Source organism: Vidua chalybeata, chromosome 16 (assembly GCF_026979565.1).
Source record: "Vidua chalybeata isolate OUT-0048 chromosome 16, bVidCha1 merged haplotype, whole genome shotgun sequence".
NCBI lineage: Eukaryota > Metazoa > Chordata > Aves > Passeriformes > Viduidae > Vidua > Vidua chalybeata.
This window is the reverse complement of record NC_071545.1, coordinates 14,174,422-14,199,170: the sequence shown is the minus strand read 5'-3', so window position 1 is coordinate 14,199,170 and position 24,749 is coordinate 14,174,422. Positions and strand designations below refer to the sequence as shown.

At 45.5% G+C, this 24,749-nt stretch overlaps 2 protein-coding genes across 5 annotated transcripts in view; one reads left to right on the top strand and one right to left on the bottom strand.

The window, feature by feature from the left end:
• Positions 1-739: 739 nt before the first annotated feature.
• Positions 740-16,814, bottom strand: DRC3 (dynein regulatory complex subunit 3). Its single transcript, XM_053957408.1, has 13 exons — positions 16,674-16,814; positions 15,706-15,879; positions 14,222-14,338; positions 12,723-12,889; positions 11,999-12,145; positions 10,691-10,810; positions 9,475-9,587; positions 8,024-8,198; positions 4,871-5,002; positions 3,554-3,624; positions 2,634-2,757; positions 1,153-1,284; positions 740-1,010 (listed from the first exon to the last, which is right to left on the bottom strand). Exons 2-13 carry the CDS (start codon positions 15,860-15,862, stop codon positions 897-899), a joined length of 1,569 nt encoding a protein of 522 aa, XP_053813383.1. The 5' UTR covers positions 15,863-15,879; positions 16,674-16,814; the 3' UTR covers positions 740-896.
• Positions 16,815-17,144: 330 nt separating this feature from the next.
• The window catches only part of TOM1L2 (target of myb1 like 2 membrane trafficking protein), a 56,726-nt gene continuing 49,121 nt past the window's right edge, over positions 17,145-24,749 (top strand). Inside the window, exon 1 of one of the 4 annotated variants that reach the window (XM_053957439.1) lies at positions 17,145-17,310. In XM_053957439.1, coding sequence (XP_053813414.1) covers positions 17,259-17,310 — 52 coding nt within the window. In that variant the 5' untranslated portion in view covers positions 17,145-17,258. The remainder of the gene's footprint in view (positions 17,311-24,749) is intronic. The other 3 variants (XM_053957440.1, XM_053957441.1, XM_053957442.1) reach the window with 3 other exon arrangements.

Genomic DNA, 24,749 nt, shown 5'->3' with positions numbered 1-24,749 from the left:
ACTCCATGCAGCTGAGGAGGTAGCAAGGAGACAACTGTATAGTCGTGGAGCAAGAGGGGTAAAACCAGGGCTCCAGCCATCTTCAGAAGCACAGAGCATGATGAGCTGAATCTGTGTTTGACAGGCAGCAGCAGCCACGGGGTTTTCTGAGACCTGCTCTGCCCCTGGCGAGCACACACAGCCACCCTCTCGTTTAACCTTCCCACCTTCTCCTTGCTGCCTGCCTGGAGCAGCACCGCCCCGGCCAGCACCGTTCCTCAGAAGCTGCCCACAAGCGAGCGTGGCAGCGCCTGTCACCGAGCAAGGAGGGGAATTAATGACTCCTCACTTGGCTGTCGCGAGCAGCGGCGCGTGAGCTCCTGTGGAACCATTGATTTCCCTTCCTGCTGGCTGGGGGCTGCTCTGCTCACGCTGCAGAAAGCCGATTGCGAGAAGGGGTGAGAAGATGAGGCTCCCAGGCATACGGAGCCCCCGCCAGCCTTGTGCTCGCTGAGCTGGAAACCTGCTGTTATCTCGGGGGTGGTTTGATGGAGAGTGTTCCTCTCCTGAGCTGCTGCCTCGTGCCAGCAGCTCACAGGTTCCTGCCACCGAGCTCACAGGTACCGAAGCTTTCAGGCATGATATGCTGCTATGATTTGGTTCAATCAGCTCACAGCTGATCCATAACCCCTTGTGACCAGGTCTGAGTTGTCTGCACGGGCTTTGTGCCAATATGATGGAAGAGACAGGGCTTTGGATGCTTTTCCAGAGTCAAGAAGTAGCTTTTATTTGCAGTTTATGGTGGATGGAAGAAGTATGCATTTGGTCTGAAATGTCCCAGGCAGCTTGGCCATAGAGAGGCAGCTGCTCCTGCTGGGGGCTGTCCTGTGTGCCCCAGCTGAGGCAGCTCCCCAGCCCTATTCTGTAGGCTCCAGGATCACTGTGCTATCCAGCTCCTTCTGCAGAGTGTTGATGAAGCAAATGATCTTTTCGATACAGGCGCGGTTTCTGTCACTCTCGGTTTGGAAAGCCTGGACAGATTGAAACCAAGCAGTGAATCTGCAGGCGTGTCAAGGTCCAGCAAAGATCTGGGAGTGTCTCCCCTCACAGTGTCCCTGCCACTTGGGCCAGACCTGTCTGTGCCCCATCCCCCTGAGTGTGAGGGTCTCTTACCTTTCCTGTCACTGAGATCTGCCACTGGTAGGTGTTGCAGAGCATGTCGCTCTCTCGCTTATCAATCTTCCGCAGGCGGATGCTGTGGGACATGCTGATGATGTTGACAATGGTGTTTTTGTCCTCAAAGAGCTGGGAGGTAACGTGACCGGATGAGAGGAGGGGTGAGCACACAATGAAGGAGCAGCACAGCAGTGCTCAGAGGGAGAAACTCTCTGTCTCAACCTGGCAAATCCCTACTCATCGGGATGAATCCAGGGCTCTACCCTTGGCCTTGCTGCGGTGTAATGGGGCATTATCCCTAACACAGGTGGGGAAACAGAGGCAGCACCCTTGGCCCCACGTGCTGAAATGGGGAGATCAGTGCAAGCAGGGCTGCTGTGCAGCTGGTGTGGAAGAAAGGCTGTATATGCTCCAGCATGCCTGGAAATGGAAAATCGCACTTGGAAGGGATTCCTGCACTGCTGGCACTGGCTGTAAATCTTCATTTTTGGAGAGTCCCAGCTTCTAATGGAAGCGGTGACTTCCCTTGTGGCTCTAAATAGAGGGTGGCTTCACTAACCCATAATGAGTCTCCTCCTGCAGCCAAGTGCAGCTGTTGGGCAAATGAATTCCCTTCTCCATGGGAATGGATGGCAGTGAAGCAAAATGGGTGCACGGCAGTGGTGCGGAACTGCCACCATCTGCACAGGCCATAAAGCAGCAGCTCCCCTGGGGCTCAGGGCTCTGGTTTGTGTCTGTCAGCTCGTGATTACCTGGACTGACAGGGGGCTGGGATAATCTGGACAGAGCAAAACCGCAGCTAATGCAAATTCAAGTAATTTAGCCACTAAATGAAGGAATTATGGAGGCAAAAAGGGCAGCAGTGTTGCTGAGTGGAGCACTGCAACGATGTTGGTGCTTTTGGAAAGGCTCCTGGGATCTTTGCTTGCACAGCAAGACTGAGGGCTTGGTGGAAGGCTCCATTTAAAGTGTCATGTCCTGCCTCCAGATCAGCTCAAGGGCTCAGGAGCTCCAGGAAGGGATTTTGAAATCACTGAAGCAAACAGAGCCCTGGTGTAAGAAATTCAGAGCAGTGTTGGGATTCTGCTGAGGGAGCAGGGAGAGTCTGAACAAAACCAGCCACGAGGGAGTGCAGCAAAGATGCTGCCTGAGTGCCTGGAAATCAGCCAGAGCACTGAGTTGTGCTGGAGGCAGGAGAGAGATTTCCTCAGCACCTCTCCTGGGCTGCTGCCACCAGCTCTGGCAGTGCCCAGAGAAACCTGCAGTGCAGTTATCCCCTGTCCTAGTCAGTGGAGATGTTCAGAGGCACCACAGTTTAGCCAAGCAGCTGGACCCTCTAGGAAGGAGGTTATGCTGTGGTTCAGGTATGGCTCTGGCAGCACTGAGCCTCCTGGAAATTCTGTCCCTTCAGAGAAGAGGCTATGGCCTCATTTTCTTGCCTATTCTCTCACAGAGATTAATGGTTTTGGTGACCTCACCCTTTGAAGATCATCTGGAAAATCCTCTTCAAGCTCATAGTGGTCCAATTTCTTCAGGGTGGCCATGACAATCTCCATCAGCTTTTCATGGTGTTGATTTTCCAGGTCCCGGCACTGGCTAAACGTACAGAACATGGTTGAGGAAAAAGATGACCACACCACTCATCTATGGAGATTAAATGACCTTGGTCCTTTAGGGACCAAGTGTCTGCACAGGGGGATTCTGCAGAAATGAGCCTGGCTGCTCCCAGAAGCTGCTGTGGTGTCAGGATATCAGGATACACACTTTCAGTTCTTAATCACACACTGAGCCTCATCTTTACTGCCAAATATGACAGAGGAGTGAGAGAGGACCTGGAGCTGCCAGGGAAATTGGAAGAGGCCTGCAGGTGAAAGCTAAGCTCTGAATGCAGTGCAATTATTTGCACCAGGCCATCAGATTTCTAGATTTAAAGCAGCGTGACCTGACACTCAAGCACTTCAGTATTCTCATATAACTTTTTTCAGCACACATCAAAAATACAAAAATGGACACCATTTAAAGAGCATTCAACCAGAATTGTAGATATTTCACTTACTGCTATGGCAGGAAGGTACCTAAACAGCAGTCTAACCAGATCTTCCCTCTGTTTTGTCTTCTCTGCATGGAGAAGAAAGGAAGATTCCCAACCGGGTGAAAGCTGCCTAAATCCTACAGACTTTCAGCACAGTAGAATTTAGATCTTTCTGTGCTCTCCAGAGTCTCCACATAAAGAAGCTGGGCATCTTAAATGACCATTCCTCAAGGCTGGGAAAAGATATTTTCTATTGATTAAAAAAAAAAAAAAAAGTTTTTATACTGGAGGCTCATTTTTGGATTTAGAGGTGAAGTGTAGGTGCATGACTGGGAGGTCCAGGCCAACCTACTGTGAAAAGGATATATCCCTTGAATGTTTTCAGTGAATGTTGATGCTAGGACATCAATGCTTCTTTTAAAATCCTGTAACAGTTCCTTAAAAGAGGGGAAAAAGAGGAAATATCACAATGAAAACTTGCACAAACATAACAGGGAGTCAGAGAGTCTAGGAGGAATCTACAACTCATTGTAATTTGGACTCACTGCTGTTATTAGCACAGTCAGAAACTGAACTGCCTCAAGCATTTAAAGTGTTTTCAAGATTTCATTCCCTTCTTCAGGGACAGAAAATCAGAATCAGTTTATTGGAGGGAAGTTGACTGAATACTACCTTTACCCAGTGTCTGGAGTAAGCCAGGGGATGCTTTGTTACCCTCACCTAAGCAGTGCCTGGAGAGGGCTGGACTCCCATACCCTGCCTTACTGCAGCCTCCTTGTCCTTGTCTGTATGAAGAGCCTCTTGTCAGAAGCACAACACCTGCCTGGGCTTTACTGCAGCTCTTGGTTTAGTCCTCAGAAATTAAAATTGCAGCTGCCAGTTCCCTCTTTCAGAGATGGCTGATGGAGAATCTGTGAAGTGTTGCACTTAGATGTCTTGGTACCTGAATCCTGCACATCCAGCAGGGCACAGAGGGAGGAATGTTTCTGCTCATCCCATCAGTGATTGCAGATGTGTAAGGGCCAACTCAGAAAACTGAAATTAAAAAGGCACAATCCTGATGCAGTGAGGATTTCTTTTGAGCTGCTGCTTCCTACCATTCCTGCTCACAAAACTAAACTGCTGCACACAGGCCACAGCTCCTGCCTGCTCATTTTTAAACAGATTACTTTGGGTTTTTTTCCTTCGATGAAGATGCTCATCAGCAGCCCTGCCCTAGTTTTTGAGGAAAAGTCTGGGGAGGAAAAGGCAGCTATTATGCAAGCAAATGCAGCAAGCTGAGCAGGAATGTGTATAATCTTACAGCAAAGATCAGCTTCAAAGAACGATACCTCTAGAATTCCAAATGCATACCCCATGCTATGCAGCAACTTGTGCAGACCTATAACGTGATTGCACAACCTCCCTGCCTCTGAAGTGTGGGAAACCAGCTTGGATAGATGGGATGGACATATTGTGTTCTGCTCTGAGAAACAGAAATCTGCTGTAAGGTACCAGTGTCCTGATCTCACTCCCATCAACTTTGAACAGAGAAAGAATAAGATGGGGACAAAACATTTTCCTGAGTGGAAGTCCTGTGCCTCCCTCTTTGTGAGTAAGCTGCTACACAGGGCTGCAGAGCCAGAGAACTGACCCCACAACGTTCTGGCTGTGAGGTCCCACAGGTGGGAGCTTGGATCTCACCTCCAGGTCGTTCGACACCAGTGCTTCCAAGGTCATGAGTGCACCCCACAGCTGATTAATGTCCTCCTTACCCTGGGCTCGTTTAGACTCAGCAATTTCACCACTCCTGGCCTGAGAAATCTCATCCAGCCTCTAAACACAGAGATACATGAATTAGTGTTCAGCACTCCATTGCAATTTAATGAACTTGTTACATGTGTGAGAAAAGTTCCTGCTGCTGATTAGCTGAAATGAAATGTGATGATTCAGGGAAGTCTCCAGATTTACATAGTGGGTAGTCAACAGTGCTGAGGTTTGCTACTGCAGGGGGATTGGGAAAACTCTTCCTCATCCTCCACTCAACAGACGACTTTGCTCCTTCTATACTTCCAATTTTGGTTCTCCCTCATTTCAAGAAAAAAACAAAAAAACAAAAAAACAAAAAACATTTAATTCTTGACATTGCTGGCTGTGAAGAAGAAATTAACAATTGGTTCAGAGAAAGAAAGGCAGGTGTAAATTCTGATCCACTTCCTGCCAAGGAGAATCTTGACTGACTTCCAGTAGGGTCAGGATTTAGTATTCTGAATATGGAATACCTATCATTGCCTGCCTTCCTCTTACAGCAAGGATTTATTGCCCTTCAGAATTATGTATTGATGTCACTTTTGTATCAGGCAAGATTTATGTTTGCTTGGATAAAAAAAAAATCCTCTTGTGCTGAATGTGTTATTTTCAAGTCTGTTTAAAATCAGTTAACAATCAACTGCTTAAAAAAGGAGGAAAAATATATATGTTTTATTATGTCTAATCCACTTCTCCAGAGAGGGAATGGAATGGGGTGAAATAAAGAATTCTGTTAAAAACCCCTGCCAAGGCTTGTGTTTGGAAATGGGGTGGATTACCCAAACTCTGCAGTTTAAAGGGGGAAGGGGAGAGCAAGGTGTCTTCTTTTCTAATGTAAACAAGTTAGAAAGCTCAAAAGGCTCCAGAGCCACTCAAGCTGCACCTCTGGGAGCAATAACTTCAAAGTTCAAGGCCTTTAATCCTCCGTAACCAACTTCAGAGAGCACAGTGATTTTACAGGTTACCCAAGTTTACATGAAAGGATTACAGACAGACAAACAGCCTAAGAACAGCTCACAGACTGCAGTCTGCTGGGACCTCAGTGCCTTTTAAACTCCTCCAGCAATTTTAAACGATGGGGAAATGATGTTAAAACACTGTGTCCAGTTTTGATACAAACTCCTCTAATATTTATATGAAAACTGGCATGCTGAACCCTGGGTCCTGTTTGTAGAGAATCACAGAATCCCAGAATGGTTTGGGTTGAGAAAGACCTTAAAGATCATCCAGTCACACCCCCTGCCATGGGCAGGGACACCTTCCACTATCCCAGGTGGCTCCAAGCCCTGTCCAACCTGGCCTTGGACACTTCCAGGGATGGGGCAGCCACAGCTTCTGTGGGAATCTGTGCCAGGGCCTCACCACCCTCACAGGGAAGGATTTCTTCCTAATATTTAATCTAATTTCTTCCTAATATTCCATCTAAGCCACCCCTCCTTTAGCTTAAGGCTAATCCCTCTTGTCACCCCTTGCAGCCCAATCCATAGCTGAGCCTGACAGAGGTGAAGGGGTAAAATCTAGCCTCAGCTGTGTATCTTTGGGTTTTGTTGTTGTTTCTTTGTTATTGTAGGTTTTGCAGGGTTTGTTTTGCTGGTTTAGGCTTTTCTCATGGAAGACACAGTAAGAATTCAAGCACAACTTAACTGAATACCCAAATCAAACTTCTGGTTGGAACGAGATGATCTTTTAGGTCCCTTCCAACCCAAACCATTCTGCAGCTCTGTGACTCTGGTAGTGCTGCCAGCCCCTAGAGCTGCTGGATGCAGATTTCCAATGTGAGTCAGCAAGGTTCAAGGCCCCGGAGCAGAGTGACTCAGCAGCTGTCAGCCAGTGACAGGCACTGAAATAAAAGTGACCTGGTTTCCAGCAGGAGCCAGCGCTTGTGACTCTGCTGGTGTCACTTGTCAGGGACTTGCTCTCTCAGCTGACAGTGTTACCAGGCTTTAGCCCTCCCTTTTTTTTTTTTTTTTTTCCTGTGGAAACAAAATCATGATCCATCTATTATACATGGTTAGAAAAGGATCCAGCTAGAAGCTACGCCCTGAGCAGCCACAATGGGTGGCTGTAGTTGAGCAGAATGAAAAGAGAGAGTTTCTGCTTTAAAGGACTAGAAATACATTAAAATAACTTTCTCTAATTTTTTTGGGTTATAGTTCTTTGAGCTGTTTTTGAGAAAATGAACTGAAGCAGAAAATTACTTGAAAATAAACTGAATACCCTGCAATTTCCTTCCTTTTCTTCCTGGTTTTTCAATGAAGGAAGAGCTATTGGAGGCTTCAAATGGAAAGGGAGTAGCAGTAAACATCTATCTATCTATCTATCTATCTATCTATCTATCTATCTTAAAAATCAACTTTGTAGAAATATTTAAACTAAAAGGAAGGTAGAGCATTTCCATTTTCTTAAATATTGGTGACTTTTCTGGATGGGAAAAAAAAAAGTAAAAAACTCCACCCTGTTTAGCCACATTTTTTGTAAACCCTTGAAGGACTTTTACCTTTATATATGATAACATAATGACATATTAATTTTGTTCTACACTGAATTCCCAGTATATATAAAGGCTGTGTTAGCTGGTTATAGTTTGCCCAAAGGGTAGAAATTTCAATCCCCATTTTTTTTCCCTACATAAAGTATTAAAAAACTTTTCACATTATGTCAATGACATTATATTAGCTAATAAACCAATTTTTCTTTGTATAAATTTATGATGTAAGAAACACATAAGGAAATATCAGTGAGTGAGCACTGGAAGATTTTTCCCAGAGAGGCTGTGGAGTCTCCATCCTTGGAGATATTCACAGTCCTGGGCAGCCTGCTGTGAGTGGTCCTCCTTGACCAGAACCAGATGACTTCCAGAGATCCCTTCCACCCTCAACCACTCTGTGATTCTGTCATTAGGGATCAAGTTTTAATTTCCATTACAGCATTGTCAATCCAGAATAATTTTCCTAATTTTAATGGAGTTACCCCCATTTTGAGCAAAATTAAAAGCTGGTATAGGATGCAGGGAAATCATGTATCAAACAAACAAAAATATAACATTACCCTTTGGTTCCGACTCTCAAAGTCTGAGATTATTCTCTTGCTCTCTTGCTGGTTGACTGCCAGAATTTCATGGAGTCTTTTGTAGAATTTAGAGACTTCAGCTTCTCGTTTTTCATACTCTTCCAGTCCATAGTTATACAGGTTCTCACAAACTAAGACAAACTCCTTCTTGTATGTGACAGCAGAGTCAAGGTCTTTTGCTTGTTCAGCGGAGCAACACATTATGTTCCTTCTGCCTCTGCAAATCTGAGCAACAAGAGCTACGAGCTACTTTTATGTAAACTCTGTGGTTTGTGCTGGGAGCTGCCAAATATTCTGTCTGGGGCAGGTCTGGGTCACCCATTCACGTTTTGCTGCCTTAAAGGTATGGAGAAAGCTATGGCAACTTGAGAGGGGAAAAAGGCTTGAGGAAGAGAAGAAAATACATTCACTTGTCTGACTCTTCTGACACAGCAGCAGAAGGAAACCTACAACCCTATCTGTCTTCACAAGTGTGAATACAGTGCCTGTGTAGTTAATAAATACAGCTCTGGAGCCCACAGCCAGAGCACAGAATAAACTACTGACTTGGTAGCATCACAAAAATAACGTCAATTTTTCTTCTGCTATTATCTTGGCAATGGAATTGTTTCTGGAGTCTATTGTAGTTAAGCCATGATGCATTTTTCCCCAACAGTGTAATGCAATTTTAAGGAAGGTCAAGTTACTGGCCTTGACAATACTCTATTAATCTGAATGAGAAAAGAAAAAAGAAAAAAAAGTGTCTGCTTTCTGCTCCCCCGTGTAGGAGCAATGATCAGAAAAATGTGCTGGCCTGGAAACTTCACGTTGCCAGTTGTGGCAGGTTGTGAGATATGCGACTTGTATCATTCTGATTAGTCTGTTCCTATCTCCTACCACTTCAATTTCAACATGATTTTAGCAACTGTGCTCTTATAATCCAACCGACAGAGATTTATCTTCCAGCTCATTTTAAACTTTAAGTGGATTCCAGACTTAAAGAAAGTACAAAGTCTTGATTCTTGAAGGGTCAGAAAAGGAGGCTACCAAAATTGTGTTTGATTCAAGGGAAGGAATAGGAATATGGTAATTACAGCGGTGAGAATTTAAAATGCTGGGATCTCATGACCTGTTGGGGATAGAAACGAGTGGTTTTACAAATGGGATGTCTCAAGCTGGGCTGGCCAGCTTGTCAGTAATATAAACCATTTGTTTGGAGCCCTCATATTTCACAAGATATCATGCCTTAAAGCTGTCAGTGGTCTCACAGCCTTGTAGTGTAACTTTTGGTACAGTTCCAAAATTGAACACAGACTGCCTCAGATCTTAGATCAATGTGTGCTTTCAGCTCTGGACAAAAGCAACGGATGAAGAGTCCCTGTGGATGCACTTCCTTCTTAACTCAAGGCATTACCTGTTAGCTGTAGGTATTCCAAACCCAGGAAGGATATGCCTGCAGCAGGTCCCCCACTCCAGGGAGGGAAGCCAGTTTGGCAGCTTCTGTATCCTCTGCATGCAGACTGTCAAACAGGAATGATCCATTCAGGTACTCAACAAAGGCTGCCTTTGAAGAGAAACAGAGCAAAATAAGTAAAATAGAGACGCCAGCCTGCTGCCAGTCCTCAGGATGTGTCTCTCCTATAAGCAACTCAGCAGCAGCAGAATATGGGTGCAGAGACAGTTACATGAACACAGCAGAAACTCCAAGCAAGCCATGAAAGCACCTTGCAACTGGAGTGAAACCCATCCCAGCAGCTGTAGCTGCTGCTACAGCTCTGTAGCCTAAGGATAGAAAACACTGCTTCATCTTGTAGCAGATCACCAAATCATAAAATGGTTTGGGTTGGAAGGGACATTAAAGATCATCCAGTCACACCCCCTGCCATGGGCAGAGACACCTTCCACTTTCCTAGGTTGCTCCAAGGCCCATCCAGTCTGGCCAGGAACTCTTCAGGGATGGGACAGCCACAGTTTCTCTGGGTAACCTGTGCCAGTTGCCAGTTTGAGACATTACCACATACAAACACTTATTGCAAGGCTATTTAGCCTTTCAGATAAGGAGTTGGTGAACTTTGGGGAGGGACAAAGGGAAGAGTTGCAGCATCCTCCCTGGCACTAAGCACTCAACTTAAGCCACTCTGATCTTCTAGAGGTCTGGAATACAGAGCCAGGCTACAACTGAAAGCACCATTCCACCTCATCTTGCTTTCAGCCCGTTCAAAGGACTGGATCTCCAAAAGTCCTGGAGACTTTAACCATAAAACTAATGAAAAGCTTGACTTAGTGTGAAGGAGAAAAAAAAAAAAAGTCACTTCACTATGAAAACGTTAACATTTCCCTCAGACCTGTAATTTTCCTAATCTCACATCAGGCTGATAAGCTCCCTGGGTATGATTTACTATTTAGCTTTGCAGGGTCTCTATCTGTAGTTTCATTGTTCAGCTCAAAGAATTATGTTCCCCCACGTCATGTGTATTCCACAGCAGCTCCTGTTTCCATCCAAAAGATAAGATTCAGAGATCACAGAGATTAATCTGAGCCTTAGTTTTAGCAGCATTGATGTTAACCTCTCATTAAATCTTCAAGCAGGGAGAAGACAAGTCAATGTCTTGTCTTGTTGTGCTCCTTTCTCCTGAGACAATACACAACCAGCCAAAGAAAACTTACCTGGTGGTACTCCAGCTCTTTCTGCTTTGCATCTTTTACCTCCTGCAGAGCAAGGACCCGAGCCTCTTCTTGCTCCAACGGCTTTGTAAGATCTTGATACTTTAAAGCTGCAGCTTCTCTCTGAGAAATATAAATAAAATATTTGTATTAGATTATCCAGTATTGCTCAATGAATCAGGGCGTAAGCAACTGATCTTTCCAGAACATGCACCAGAGTGACATCTGCCTCTCCATTTCCTCATGGGCTTTTTATTAAACTACTTATGAAGTTTCTAATCTAATCCTCATCCCATTTTTTGCTGGCATATTGCTCTGTTTCTGCATTCAGTGCATCTGAGATAATTCAGTCACAGGAAGCTTTTCTCTCTCCATTTTCTCATCTTTAAAGTTGGTTTTTTTTTTTTCTCTTTTAGCAGGAAGTTCTATTTTGACTTCTAGAATTTGAGCTCCAATTTGATCAGTCAGCGAGGTTAATACATTTTCTAGGGAGGAGAAGGTTCTTTGGAGGAGTGGATGTCGAGGTAGTACCAGGGGCAAGAACCTCATTAGCTTGAAACTGAAGCTTGACAAATTTAACTATGCAATTCTCAGACGTCCCTGATGAGCAGGGACTGCATTCCATGACCTGGAATGCACTACCAGTCCTATGGTAAGAGCATTGTACATTCCAAGTACAGGTCCTGCTCTGTGACAAGCAAATTTACAATTAATCATGTTCTTTGGTTACTAAAAAAAAAACCTCAAACCCTGAACAAAAATCCCCGTCTTTGTTCCTTTGAGCCCTGGGATGATAAAGCAGCTCCACAGGTTACTGCTGAGGAGGAAGAGTCTTTCTCTCAGAAATCAAAAGTGGGAAGTGCATCCAGGCACCTGCTTGCCTGGATTGTCAGTTTGCTACTGAAACAAATCACTCTGTGAGCAGCAGGACCACCAAGGCTCCTTCCCCCTGGATCCATGTCTCCAGACTGATTTCCTCTGAGATTCTCTAAGAAGACTTGCACTCACACTGCAGCCTCTCTGTGGCAACATGAACCAGGCCCCTCTCCCACACACAGCTGCTGATTTTCACAAAATCTGTGAAGACATCATGCTTCTGACACCTCTACCTCTCTGTCAGATTTGACAGAATTTGGCCTACAGGTTCACAGCTGCTATGTGGAAGCAGAATAAACACTGTGTGTTTCTGTGAGCCTGATTTCTGCAGGGAACCTGCCCCCAGTGCTGGAATATTGCTGGCACACCAACAAAGCAAAGGCTCTGTAAGATGCTGTTGCCTGATTTCCCAATCAGGGAGTGCAGAAATCTCACCGTGGAGTTTCTCACGAGCTTGAAGTCCAAGTACACCAGGCTTGGAAGATGAGCAACAACAAACAGCCTGTAGTGCTCTTCACTGCAGAAAGGGTTCCCACTGAGGTTCAGTGTCTGTAAGCTTTTTAACCTCCTGAGATAGATAACCTGTGCCAAAGGGAAAGAGCTCTGTATTTCCCAGTGCTGGGGAAACACAGCCTTGGAATTTATTGCTTTTATTACAGTTGAGCTGCAATATGTATTCTGCTCCGCTGCCAAATTCACACGACAGTCAATTATGAGTTTCTAATGGTTTTGGGAAAGGAAATACTTAAATTCATGCTGGCAGTATCTAGACAATGGGTGGAGAGAGAAGGCAGATGGGGTGCACAAATCACAGGTCCTAAATTGGTAAGATGCCCTCAAAAGAACCCCAAATAAATCCTAGTCTCCCCCCTTTTCTCATGTGCAGCCACTTATTCCTTTTCTAGCTTTCATGGGGGCCAATAGGAATTTTGCCATAGCTGAGAGCAGTCACAGAACTGGGCCATGAGTCGATAATCTAAAAGAAAAATGGCTGCAGTAAGCATTTAACACCAGAGGACCAAAACCATAGCTCAGACTACTTAGAAGTCCTAAGAAGAATTTTATCACCTAAGGAGGGGCTTGGACACAATGGCAAATGCCAGTTTTAGAATATCTGCTCCTTCAGCAGGGAATATTTGCAAAGCCAGGGAACACTCACATCTTTCAGAATGGTCAGGTTATTCTTCCCTATGGAGAAAATCTGCAGCTCTTGCAATGTGTCCATGTGCTCAATTTTAGATATTCTGTTATTGTAGAGACTGAGGTCCTTCAGTTTGACAAGAGTATCCAGGCCCTCAATTACTTCAATATTGTTGAAGGACAGGTCTGGAGAAGAATTTACAAATCAAACATTAAATTATTTCTTGCAGAACACCCTGATTCTGCCCTTTAGTTCTAGATGTAGGAGTTTATGTACAGATTTTTCTCAGGGGTGGTCCAGGTCCCACAGGAAATGCTCAGCATTAAATCATCCTTTATTCCCATCTCCTTCTTGCAATTGTCTGTGCAACTTTTAAAGGAGAGGAAAAGCTGAAGTTAGTCCATGCAGAGTCCACATACACAGCCTGAAAGGGACTTCTGCCTTATGGGGAAACACAAAACAAGAGGTGAGAAAATGCCTTTAGAGGGGAATTTTTGTGATGAATCTGACACTGTCTTGTTTCTTGCAGACTCTGTCCTGCCACACCAATGCCACAGTTGTGGTCTCTCCCACAGGACCAAGATAAGGCAGTTCCATGTCAGTGGAGTTATGCAAAGGCTCACTTTAGCTGTTTCACTTATTGAAATGTCCTCTTCCCCTGCCAGAACATCTCTCCTAACACCTACGCTCACCATGACTAAGGGCAGGATTTGCCTTTGGACTAGTACTGAGCAAGCCAAGAGTCCAAAAACAGTTTATGAGGTCTCTTGGGTGGCTGAGACACTTGTACAGCAGCAGCTGAGCCACTGCAGCCTTTGGGCAAACAAAATAAGCGAGTGTGCTCCAAAACACTGTGCTTACCCTGATCAGTTGGTGATTCACGAGTGCCTCAGTCATCTGTGGAGCAGCACAGTGCAAACAACTGGGTGGAAGAACCCATTAGACATTTCACAACATGCTTATGAGTTCAAGCCCTGCATGCTGAGGATATATTTAGAATTCCAGCCAGCAACGTGGCTGCAGTTCCAGGGAATGCTCTAAGCTGTGCATCTGTGTAGCTGCAAGCAGGCACATAAGGCTACAAGGATGGGCACTCCTTGGGACAAGGGTGACACCAAGCCCTTAAGGATATAGGGGCTGTAGGCTTTGGAATGCCTGCAGCAGCTTTGGAAACAGAATGCAGGCTTCTAAATCACAGAGGTGTTTCCATAAATATTCCTGAAAGTCACCCCTAAACACAATACAAACCTTGGAAACAACCTTGAAACCTCAGTTTCCTGTTCCTGCCACATCAAATGTATTAAACTCAGTTTTTAAATATTTGAAGGATTGTTTTGCAGCTCTGATACTCAGGCATTTTGACATTTGACAGTCAAATAAGGAGACACACAGACAGCTGACAGCCTTCCCAGGGTAAGCTCCTATCAGTCGTGTTTGAGAAGGAAGGTGACATCCTGGTTTATCACAGATTGCTTTGCACCTGCAAAGGCATCCACCCTCCTCTGTCTGTATCTCACCAAGCCATACAAGGTGAACCAGAGTCTCCAGACCTTCTATCTTCTCAATGATGTTGTTGTCCAGCTGCAGTTTAGTCAGATTCTCTAATGGCCACAGATTATCAATCTGCAGGATGTCTAAAGCCACAGGAAAAAAAAAAAAAAAAAAGGAAAGAAAAAGAAAATTGCTTTTCACGTGAGCCAGCTTTGTTTTAGCAGACACACTGCCTTGCACAAGGAAAACACGTCCAGTCTTGCCTCCAGAAGGGTTTTCAGCATGTGATGAGTGCCCTGGAGAGCTCAGAGGTGCACTGGCTGGACGAGATTTCAATGAAACAGCCCACTTAACCTCAGTGTCCTGCACCAGCGCACGCTGCTCATCAGCGAGGCCAACGAGGCGTGCAGGGGGTGCTGACTATGGCCCTGCACTCCAGTGGCTTTATGAATCCACTACTAGGAGGCCTTGACCTTCATTTTCCTCTCCAGCTCCAAGCAGGAGGTTTGGGATGAGACTCTGCTTTCCTCTGCATTTGCAGTCTAGCAGTGCCCAGCTCCTGCTTTTGTAAATGACTCTCCTGCTCCTGGGATTCTCAGCACAGGAGAGGAAGTTGGAGTCTACTTTTTCTGTGAAGGCTGCAGTTTAGAACTAATCAATATCCCTGCATTTAGTTTCCTCCAAAAACAGAATCACAAGGGCAGGCCGTTAGTCACCACAGCAAAGTATCAGGACCAAGGTGACAGGAAATACAGAACATTCTCACTCCCTTTTCTCTTTCCCCTGCAATGGCTTCCTAGAAGATTTAATCTGCTGTCCTGCTATCCTTATTTAGTGAGGGCACCATAAACTGAGGAAAATATTCACACAGCTCTGGATTTTTTATTTGCAAACAAATCTATGCAGGATCAGGTCAAGGGAGTATTTTCTAAGAAAATCAACTCATACACACGTTATTTTACTGGAGCACACAAAGAATAATCAACTGAAATTACCCCCCTCCCTAAAATACTCAAATATTGAGCCAAATGTTCTTCCTCTTCATTTTTTTGAGTGCAAGTTTACGACAGGTTTGACAGTAAGAGGCAAGCCATGGTAATGCTATGGATGACCAGAGAATGCCATCAGATTGGACTGTAATCACCAGAATCTCCCAAACAGCTCTCACACAATCACCAGCCGCGGCAGAGCCTGCCCAGGGTTGGATTTGGCCACGAACTGAGGGGCCCAACAGGCCTGTGGCCTGTAGGTGTCACCACAATATAAATGTTAAATGAGAACAGCAGTGACAATAAGAGAGGGAAGTGAAGCAGTTTTGGAGTCGCCCATCAGCAAAAGCTCCCTCTGATGAAGCTCCTTCGTACAGGTGTGAGCTAAAGTCCAAGTCCAGATGTTAATTTTCACATAATAAATCCAAGTTAATAATGTTTGCTTAATTGCCAGCTACCCACTTATTCTATTACCTTCTAGCAAAAGAAGAGGCAAAATATGTATATATTCTGATACTCACTTTTAAAACTAAATTGTAGCTCTGTCACGACCTTAACATTAATACTTTCTTCTCTGGCAATATCTCCAAGGTCCTCTGGACACTTCTCTTCAATGGCTTTCTGAAGCATTTCATCATCAATAATGTTTGGCTCAATATTCTTGAAAAACTGACTCATTGTGAGACAAAATCAGCCTTAAAGGACAGAAAAGAAAATAAATTAAATCACTGCCTGGCTACTCTTTCCAGCAGTCATAGAATCCCAGAATATTTTGGGTAGGAAGGAACCTTAAAGATCATCTCATTCCATCCTCTGCCATGGATCCCACTATCCCAGGTTGCTCCAAGCCCCATCCAGCCTGGCCTTGGACACTTCCAGGGAAGGGGAATCCACAACTTCTCTTGTCAGCCTGTTCCAATGCTTGACAACCCTCTCAGTGAAGAATTTTTTCATGGAAATTTAAATATCCCTAATGTTGCCCTGGAGGCAACGAGACTATTTGTCTTTTTCAAACTGTGCAGAGTTAATGAATCGCTGCGAAGGACTTGAATCTTCAAACTTTTGCTTGTGTAAGATGTTTATAATTACAGGGTAAGTTCTGATTTATTTTTGCATGGGACAGTGATGATAAATGCCGGGGTTTAGAGAGGTCTGCTCTCTTTATGGCATTTCATTAACAAACCAAACCTCTCTGTGGCTGTGCGCAGTACAGACCGAGGAGCAGCAGGCCCTGGATTTATCCATCCTTCACCTTCCTCTCTCTCTTTCTTGTATGGGTTGGGAGGGATCTTAAAGCTCATCTTGTTGCAGCCCTGCCATGGACACCTTCCACTAGCCCAGGTTGCTCCAAGCCCCAGCCTGGCCTCGGGCACTCCCAGGGATGTGCGCTTGTCCAGCGTCTCTTCGGCCGGTTCCAAGCACCCCTGCCCGCCGCCTCTCGCTCCCAGGGCCCACTGAGGATCAGATCCCGGCCCATCAGGCCTCTCACCCGCAGGTTCCCTGGGGTCTGGGTCGGTTCCCGGTTCCCGGTTCCCGGTTCCCGGTTCCCGGTTCCCGGTTCCCGGTTCCCACCCGCGCCTCAGCGCCCGTCGCTAAGGAAGCCCGGGTGCGTTGCTAAGGGCGGCACGTGACCGGCTCAGCCGCCAATGGGCGTGGAGTGGGTGGGGAGGTCAGAGACCAATCAGAGCGAGAGAAATCCGTGTCAGCCAATCAGCGCTGGGACCGTGCCCTCGGGGCGGAGAGGGCTCTGATGATTGACGTTCCCTTTGCCCAATAATATTACAAATAATTTCGGGCCTTGCCCAATAGGGAATGGCAGTCTCATTGTCCTCGCTGTCCATCAAAGGGAGGGCGGGGAAAGAGGCGGGACTACCCCGGGGGCGGGCCCCTCTCTTGACAGTGATGGACACGCTCTTTAACCAATAGTTTTGCTGCGCGTCCTGCGGCTGTCCAATTGGACGCAGGGAGGCGGGACTCAGCCGCCAGAGCGCGCTCTGGTTGGTGCGCGCGGCTGTCGCTCAGGGCGCGGTGCGGGAGGGGTGGGCGCTGGGCCGCTGTTTGTTGTCATCCCAAGATGGAGTTTCTGCTGGGGAACCCGTTCAGCACCCCGGTGGGGCAGAGCCTCGGTACGGCGGCCTGGGGAGCGCGGAGGGGCCCTGGGGAGCCCGGGGAGACAGCGGGGGCTTCGGCCAGCGGGCGGGGCTGGAGGCAGCGGGGGGTTCTGGGGGTCGGCGAGGGGCTGTGGGGGCTCTGGGGGGTCTGTGAGGAGCTGGGGGAGCGGTGGGCGGAGAGTCTGTGAGAGCCCATGAGGGAAATCTGGGCTCGGTAAGGGGCTCTGGGGCTTAGCGGAGGTGTTTGGGGGTTGTGGGGATCAGTGCGGGTTGATGGGGGGGTCTGGGGGCGGTGAGGCTGCTCTGGGGGCTCTCGGGGGCCTCTGGAGGTGTGGGAGGGTCTCTGGGGAGCAGGGATTCCAGGGGTGGTGGGGGCTTGGGGAGTGCTGGAGGCCTCAGTGCGGGACTCTGGGGTTAGTGGGGGGCGTGGAGAGATCAGAGGGCAGAGAAGGCCTGGGGAACAGGCTGCTGTCCATGGGAAGAGACTGACTGCACGTCGAGGTGGATGCAGGAAAGTTGTTGCATCCCCCAACTCCTTTTCCTGAAGTTGAGTGCCTTCTTCCAGACCGCCCTGTCATTGATACACTCTTTCCCAAAGTACTAAAACCTCCCTGTACCTCTTGGTGATGTGGTTTAGAGACACAAATAAGTGGTCGTTTTTCAGCCTGGAGGCTGAGTCGTGGTTTTGGTAACGCTTTGGTGCCATTAGGAGCTTTTTCTGAGCCAGCTTTCACTGCATGGCCAGTCAAGGCCTCCCTGGGCTGCTGTGGCTGCTCGCTCCCTCCCACAGATGTGTTCTTTCATGTTTTGGTCTGGGTTGCCATGGCTGGGGCAAAGAAGAAAAAGGAGAAAGCCTGGGCATCGTTCGTGCAGAGTTTGGTAACTCTGAGTTTTCACCTCAGCTGAGTGGGCTCTCGGTGCCTCCTGCTTTCCTCTGTTGGGCCCTGGAGAAATTTAAGATCTCTGACATTGCGGTGGGAAGGAGCAGGCTGGCTCAGGTTCCTGCAGGCAGTCCCAAAGCCAAGGTGATGCTCAGTTGAGCACGTCTCCTGCGAGGCAAGGCTGGGAGAATTGGGATTGTTCAGCCTGGAAAAGAGAAGCTTTGGGGTGAGCTAATTGTGGCCTTCCCATATCTGAAGGGAACCTGCAGGAAAGATGAAGAGAGAGGCTCTGGAGTGACAGGGCAAGGGAGAATGGCTTCAAACTGACAAGAGAGTGGGGATAGATGGAATATTGGGAAGAAATCCTTCCCTGTGAGGGTGGGGAGGCCCTGGTATGGGTTTTCCAGAGAAGCTGTGTCTGCCCCATGCCTGGGAGTGTTCCAAGCCAGGTTAGGTTAGAGCTTGGAGCACCCTGGGAAGGTGTCCCTGCCATGGCAGGGATGGAATGAGATGATCTTTAATGTCCCTTCCCACCCAAACCACTTTGTGGTTCTATAACATACACCTATGCATAGTCTAACCTATAGCTATTCTACGTTGACTTATGGGATGATGGAAATCTTTGAAAATCATAGTGGAGAAAACTTTGCAGAGCATCAGCTCACGGCCTCAAAGCTCTTTTCTAGTCCTTTCCTCATCCCCACGTGCAGGGACACCCCGTGGTCGAGGTGAAAGGCCCTTGCATGGGTGAGTCTCACGCCGTGCTTTGAGCAGGGCTGGGCTCTCTTTGTCAGGCTATAGGGAGCATATGTATAACTTGCTGTTTATCCTCAGCCATCTGGGCTGTTTATTTCCTCTGCTGAGGGAGAGAAGTGCCGGGAATCAGAGGGGAATAGCGAGAACAGCTCAAGAGAGAGGTGATTTTAGAGTGAATGGGCTTTGTTGTGTTTGGCCATCAGAGCACCCTTGCCAGGCCAGCTGCTGCTGGGCCAGGCCTCTGCCGTCAGCCTGGGGAGGGCCGGCAGCAATTTCTCCTCTCTTCATTGGCAGCTTCTTTTAGCATCAGTCAGTGGTTTGAAGGAACTGAAGAATTGTTGGGGGGGAGGGCAGGGAGGGAGGAGTGGTAAAATCTGCTTTTTTAGCTTTCTGCCTGTTTAACTCCAGAGTGCAAAGGTTTCCACAGCTCTCCCATCCCTTCGCTCGCTGAGCAAGCGGCCGCTGCCAACTTCGAGGCTTTGAACGCTGAGCTGCTTCCATCAGATAAGGTTAGGTGTGCAGCTTCCCTTAATGCAAAATTCAGCTGCACTTTCAGAATGTTTTTCTTTACTCCCAGGGGGAAGAGATAACTGCAGATTTTATTTTGGAAGACAAATTTTTCTGCTTCTCCTATCGCTGCCAGTTATCCCTTTCTGAGACAGCAGTAAAACAAAAGCATGCCTTGTTCTCAGACACTGCTATTTGCCCAGTGCTTCCACAGTTTGTTTTTCCAATGAGCTTGTGGAATATAATTTTCACTTATGCTTCTCTTCATTCTTTGAAAGAAATGGAATAATTTTGTATTTCTGTTTAAACATATTGTGTTGTACACAGTTGTGATGTTTTCAAGCAAGGCCTAACACTCACCATAAGGGAGAAGTGCAGAAAATCCTGTAGGTCCATCAGCACACCAAGAATGTGTGTTCTCTGCCAGGAAGTAGCAGAAGTTCACGAGAAGATTTAATTAGGGCTCTATAATATCTGCAGATAAATGCCAGGTCTGAAAGAACAAAGATGTCAGAAAAGGTTTGGGGAGAGCTGAGAGAGGTAATACAAGGGATTTTCTCTTTTCTCCTCTTTATCTGGATAATGTCTGAAGCTAGGCAGGCTTTTTATGTTAACTCTTTTGCTTAATGTGGGAAAGTAATGCTAGGATGAGCTCAGAGGATTTGTAATGGAGATGGATAGAGTCTCCTGCATCTAAAGTGCCAGTTGAAACGGCAGCCAGGTTCCTCATGGCTGAAACTTACATGATTTTTGGACTGTCTTATATGGTACCCTCTATTTAATTCCCAGTGGTGACATAGCAGAAACAATATAAGCCACCACCATGGCTGCTAATTACAAACCTCACCTAATTTTGCTATAATACTTTGATTGTCCTGTGGACACTCAGCTGACCTTGTGTCTCCAACAAAGTCCTCTCCTGAGAAGAGTGGTTGGTTTTTGGTGGGGCTGTGTGGAAGGCAGGCAGCTGTACCTGGGAGATTCCTGAACTCAAAAAAAAACATTTTAATTCCATTTTGCATTTTACCTGGAGGTTGCTGTGAAGGGAGCTTATAGCATCATTTTATGTATAAACCAAAAATCTCACCCAGGATTTTCTAGCAGAATCCAATACTTCCCAAAGGTTTTGTGAGGTGTTTTTCAGAAGGTCTTTGTGAAGGCTGGTGAGAGTCTAGAGAGTGGAATTGGGTGCCATGGGTTTCATAGGCTGCCAAGTACATCAAGGTTAACAAGATCCTTTGTTGCACTGGGTGCTGGCCCAGTTCTTACAGCTGAACTGTTTATTTTTTCCAATCACCACTGTAAATACTATCTTGAAGAATGCCCTGACCAGTGAGGAGCAGAAGAGCAGGAAGATGTGTAGTAAAGCAGCTCTGACAGAGTGCTTGCTATGTGGAGAGGGATTGGTCTGGAGAAAAAGCTGCAATTTACAGTAGTGGGAATTTGCCTTGAGATTCACCATCCTGCCATAAATTGCTTTTTTATCTTTCTTTGTTCAATGGAGCCATCTTTAAAGTGTCACCACTCAATTCAAGGTTATTAGAACAAATACCCTTGCTGCAGGTTAGCAAAAACATCTTCGATGATTAAAGCTGATTGAATTACAAGAATGTGGAGTGCTGGTGACTTTCTTTTGGCCATTCTGCTTATTTGATAGTGGCCATATGGCTTACACATGAGGACAGAGGGAAGCCTGGTTTAATTTTTTCGTTTGTTTGTTTGTTTATTTTACTCTGGAGACATTGCAAAGGCTTCAGGAAAGTGCCTCTTTGTTTGAATCCAAACCAAACCTTGCTGCTGCCCCCTCATGCAGGTGCAGAGGGCTGACCTGGGGCAGTGAGGTGTGAAATGGGCTCCTCACCAGGTGCTGGACAGGGGCATCAAGGTCACTTTTGGTCAGGCTCTGGTCAGGGCTGTGTGTGCTGCTGAACTGAGCTCTTCTCACAGCAGCCCCAAAATCTGCCTGACCCAGAGCCAAAGGCCTCTGGGAGTGAAGTTCAGCAATTAAGTGCAGCAAGACTTGAAAGTTAATTTTTAACACTATGGTTGTTATAGTTATATAGAAATAAAGTTGTCCTGTGTAGCTGGAAGTGGGGATCAGGTGCTGCTGGTTTACACCCCTGGTGCCTGTTGCTGAGAGGAAGTTTCAATGCACAGTGCTGGTCTAGGCACTTGGAGTCTGTTTTTGGAGGAGAAACAGTGTGGTGATTTAAGGAGGCTACAAAAACAAGGTTTCAGCAAAAGATACAGAGGCACTTTATTGAAGCAACAGTGAGGCAGACAGCTTCTCAATTGATTTTTATCAAAGCACTTGCAGTTTCCATTCAAGGCTGTTAAATTGATAATATATATGGTGGATACAGGCTGTTTTCAGAGCTGCTGTTTTGTTCCCCCCCCCTTTTTTTTTTCCTTTTTTTTTTTTCCTTTTTAATGGGAAAGTGCTTCAGGGGGTTTAAAACACCTTTTATTTTCCCTTCCATAAGAAGAACTTGAGCCCTTTCTTCAGGTTTCTTATATCTCTAAGATTTTTATGATTCTTAGAATAAAACCAGTTCCTAAATAAATGAGTTGATGACTACATGTAGGAACAGAGAAATGCATTAGAGCCAGCAGCCCATGGTGGTCCCGTGGGAGGCATTAATCCAGGCTTTCTTGTCCACAATTTCCCTAAGTTCCCTTCAGAGTAAACTTACTACTTTGCTGTGCTGTGAAACATTTTTTTTAATAGATGAGCCTTCCCCCAGTGCTAGAAATCAGTGTTTAAAGTGTACACCATAATCTTAGGATGTGGTTCACATAAAATATCATTTTTGCAGTGTGCTGTTGGGCTCTGAATCTTCTCTCTCATAATTCATTGCCTTATAATGAAATAAAAAGTCCTTTGCATTTACCCACAGCCATGGAAGCATTGTCCCTTATTCTAAGGGAAGCTTTTCTCCATACAAGGTGGCAGTAACTTCTCTTGCTGTATCAAAAAGATGAATTTTGCCTTTGCCTGCAGTGAAAAGGGCACAAGAAGTTCTCTCCTCAGAGCTGAAGTACTTTTCTAGGTACTCCTGTAGCTGGTCAGTTTTTAGGAATCCAGCCCCCCACTGCTCATTGAGAATTGTGCTTGTCATGCAAAAAGAGCCTGATAAAGTGCTTTTAGTTTTATAAGATTATTTGGATCTGCTTTCACTTCATGACAATGGATTATGTTGTAAGGAAAATCTCCATGAAATATGAAAATGGATATCTTTGCTCTTTAAAGGAGCAAATAAATACTGAGTCATGAATCTGGCAACTTGGAGAAACTACGTACACGTGTGAAGCTGGGTAATTAGTATAATGCCATTTAATACTGGGTTACTAAGACTGGATTTATTTTATAGGCACAAAAGCAGATTGTAGTTCATGAAGGTATTAGAACATGTATTTTTGGGTAATGCTGTTTTATCTCTTTTAGCCTGGTACACTTAAATGTATATTCCATATGCTTCTAATAGCCATCTATATGTGAGAGTGAGGACAGCTTGTTCCCAGTTTGGTACTGCTCTGTTCATGAACTCAGCAGATTTTTTAGACTGCATATTTAAAATATCCTTGCCTAAAAACCACAGAAAATCCCCACAAACCCTTCCAACTGATGTAATATTTCATCTAAAACAATTTTCTCCCCAAAAAAGTACTCTGTGTTTTGCTTAGTGAGGAACAGTTTTAAGGTAGGCAGACTTTCCTATGATTTCATACACTATGTTGAGTTTTCAGTTAACAATTTTTGAAGGTGTTGAAAGCATTTGTGGCATTCTCAGTGACAGTGATCAGTGGAGGGAAAACAACAGCTCTTGCAGAAGTTTTGGTGAGATGATCCTTGCCTGGGAAGGTGCTGCCTGATGCCTGCAGGGCTGGGGCTCTTTGAGCAACTTCCCTCCTCATCTGGTGTTTCCTCCTTGACCAAAAGTAATTTCATCCTCTGTGTTTGGGTTTAAAATCTGTACAGTGGGTAGGGGATAAGAGCACAGGGAGAAAGGATGTTGTGGGAGCCCTGTGAAGTGAGGGAATGACCCAAAAACCCAGCCTGTGAAACACAGCAATGAGTCTGCACAGATCATCCAGAAGTTTTCCTCCTTCTCATTTGCATCTGCCTGGGGAATTCCTAGTTTTCTATGTAAAAGAAATTTGTTGCTGAGCATAAAAATCCCACCAAGGATAGATAAGCCTTATCTTCTGTATTTGTGTAGTTATTCTATTGGTGGTTCTGCCCCATCATTTCAATTACTGCCAGTGGCAAAAGGCTCTTTTAAAATTGATGATTCTTCAGTACAAAAGATACTGGTCGAAAAGCTTTGCTAGAGCTGGGTCTCTCTTCCCTTAGGAGCAGCTCCTTTCATGTTTTCACACAACCCAGGGAGTCAGATCTTCCAGCTATAGGTAACATTTCCCACTGCTCAGGAAGGGGAGATGCAAATAAATCCAGCCTGTCTCTTATTGGCAGCATTGTCTTTAAAATTAAATATACTCTCCACGATTGTTCTCTACCTGCCAGAATTTTAAGGTGGGCTCCACAATGCAGTAACTCATTTCAAAATCAAGGATTAAGGATGTAAAAAAATCCATGCCTTGTCTGTGTTTGAGCAATTCCTGGCATGGCTGTGTTTGGACTATTTACCCATGCTCCTGTATTGCTTGGTTCACAGCATTTGGCAGCTCAGTGTAGTCTCAGGGAGCATCAGGAGACTCAAAAATGAGGAGATACTCAGAGAAAACATGTTGAATAAGTTGGTTACCTTGTAGCCTGCTTATTCCTTGAGAGTAGGGCAGCCTGTTCCCCAGCTGGACCTGGGAAACCTTCTGGGTTAAATTAGCTTGGGAAGAAATTCTTTTTTCAAATTCAGATCAAAGAAAACATACACAAAGTGAAGGCACAGACTTGTGTTGTAAGCTGTTTAAACTGTGATTGAATACCAAGAATTTTTCAGAGCATTGGTTTCATGTTTTTAAGGCAGGAAAGACTTTGTTTCATCCCAAATGTGGTCAGGAATGTTGAAGATGTTAACTTGAACATGTTGCGTCCTCTTTATTTTCATGGGATACATTTACTGCAAGAAATATGACTTGTTTCCTCTTTGACCCAAATAACAACAACAACAACAATCCCATTTTTGCCTAGCTTAATAAATGCAAAAAATCCCTTTTAAAAATCTGGTATTTCCTGACTTTTTAAAAAACTTTTATTTTGTCTCAATTATAGCTTTCTGCATGTATTTTACCTTGCCTTTCCTTGCCCATAAACACAAAAAGCTACCTTGAGCATATTAAATAAATTGCAAG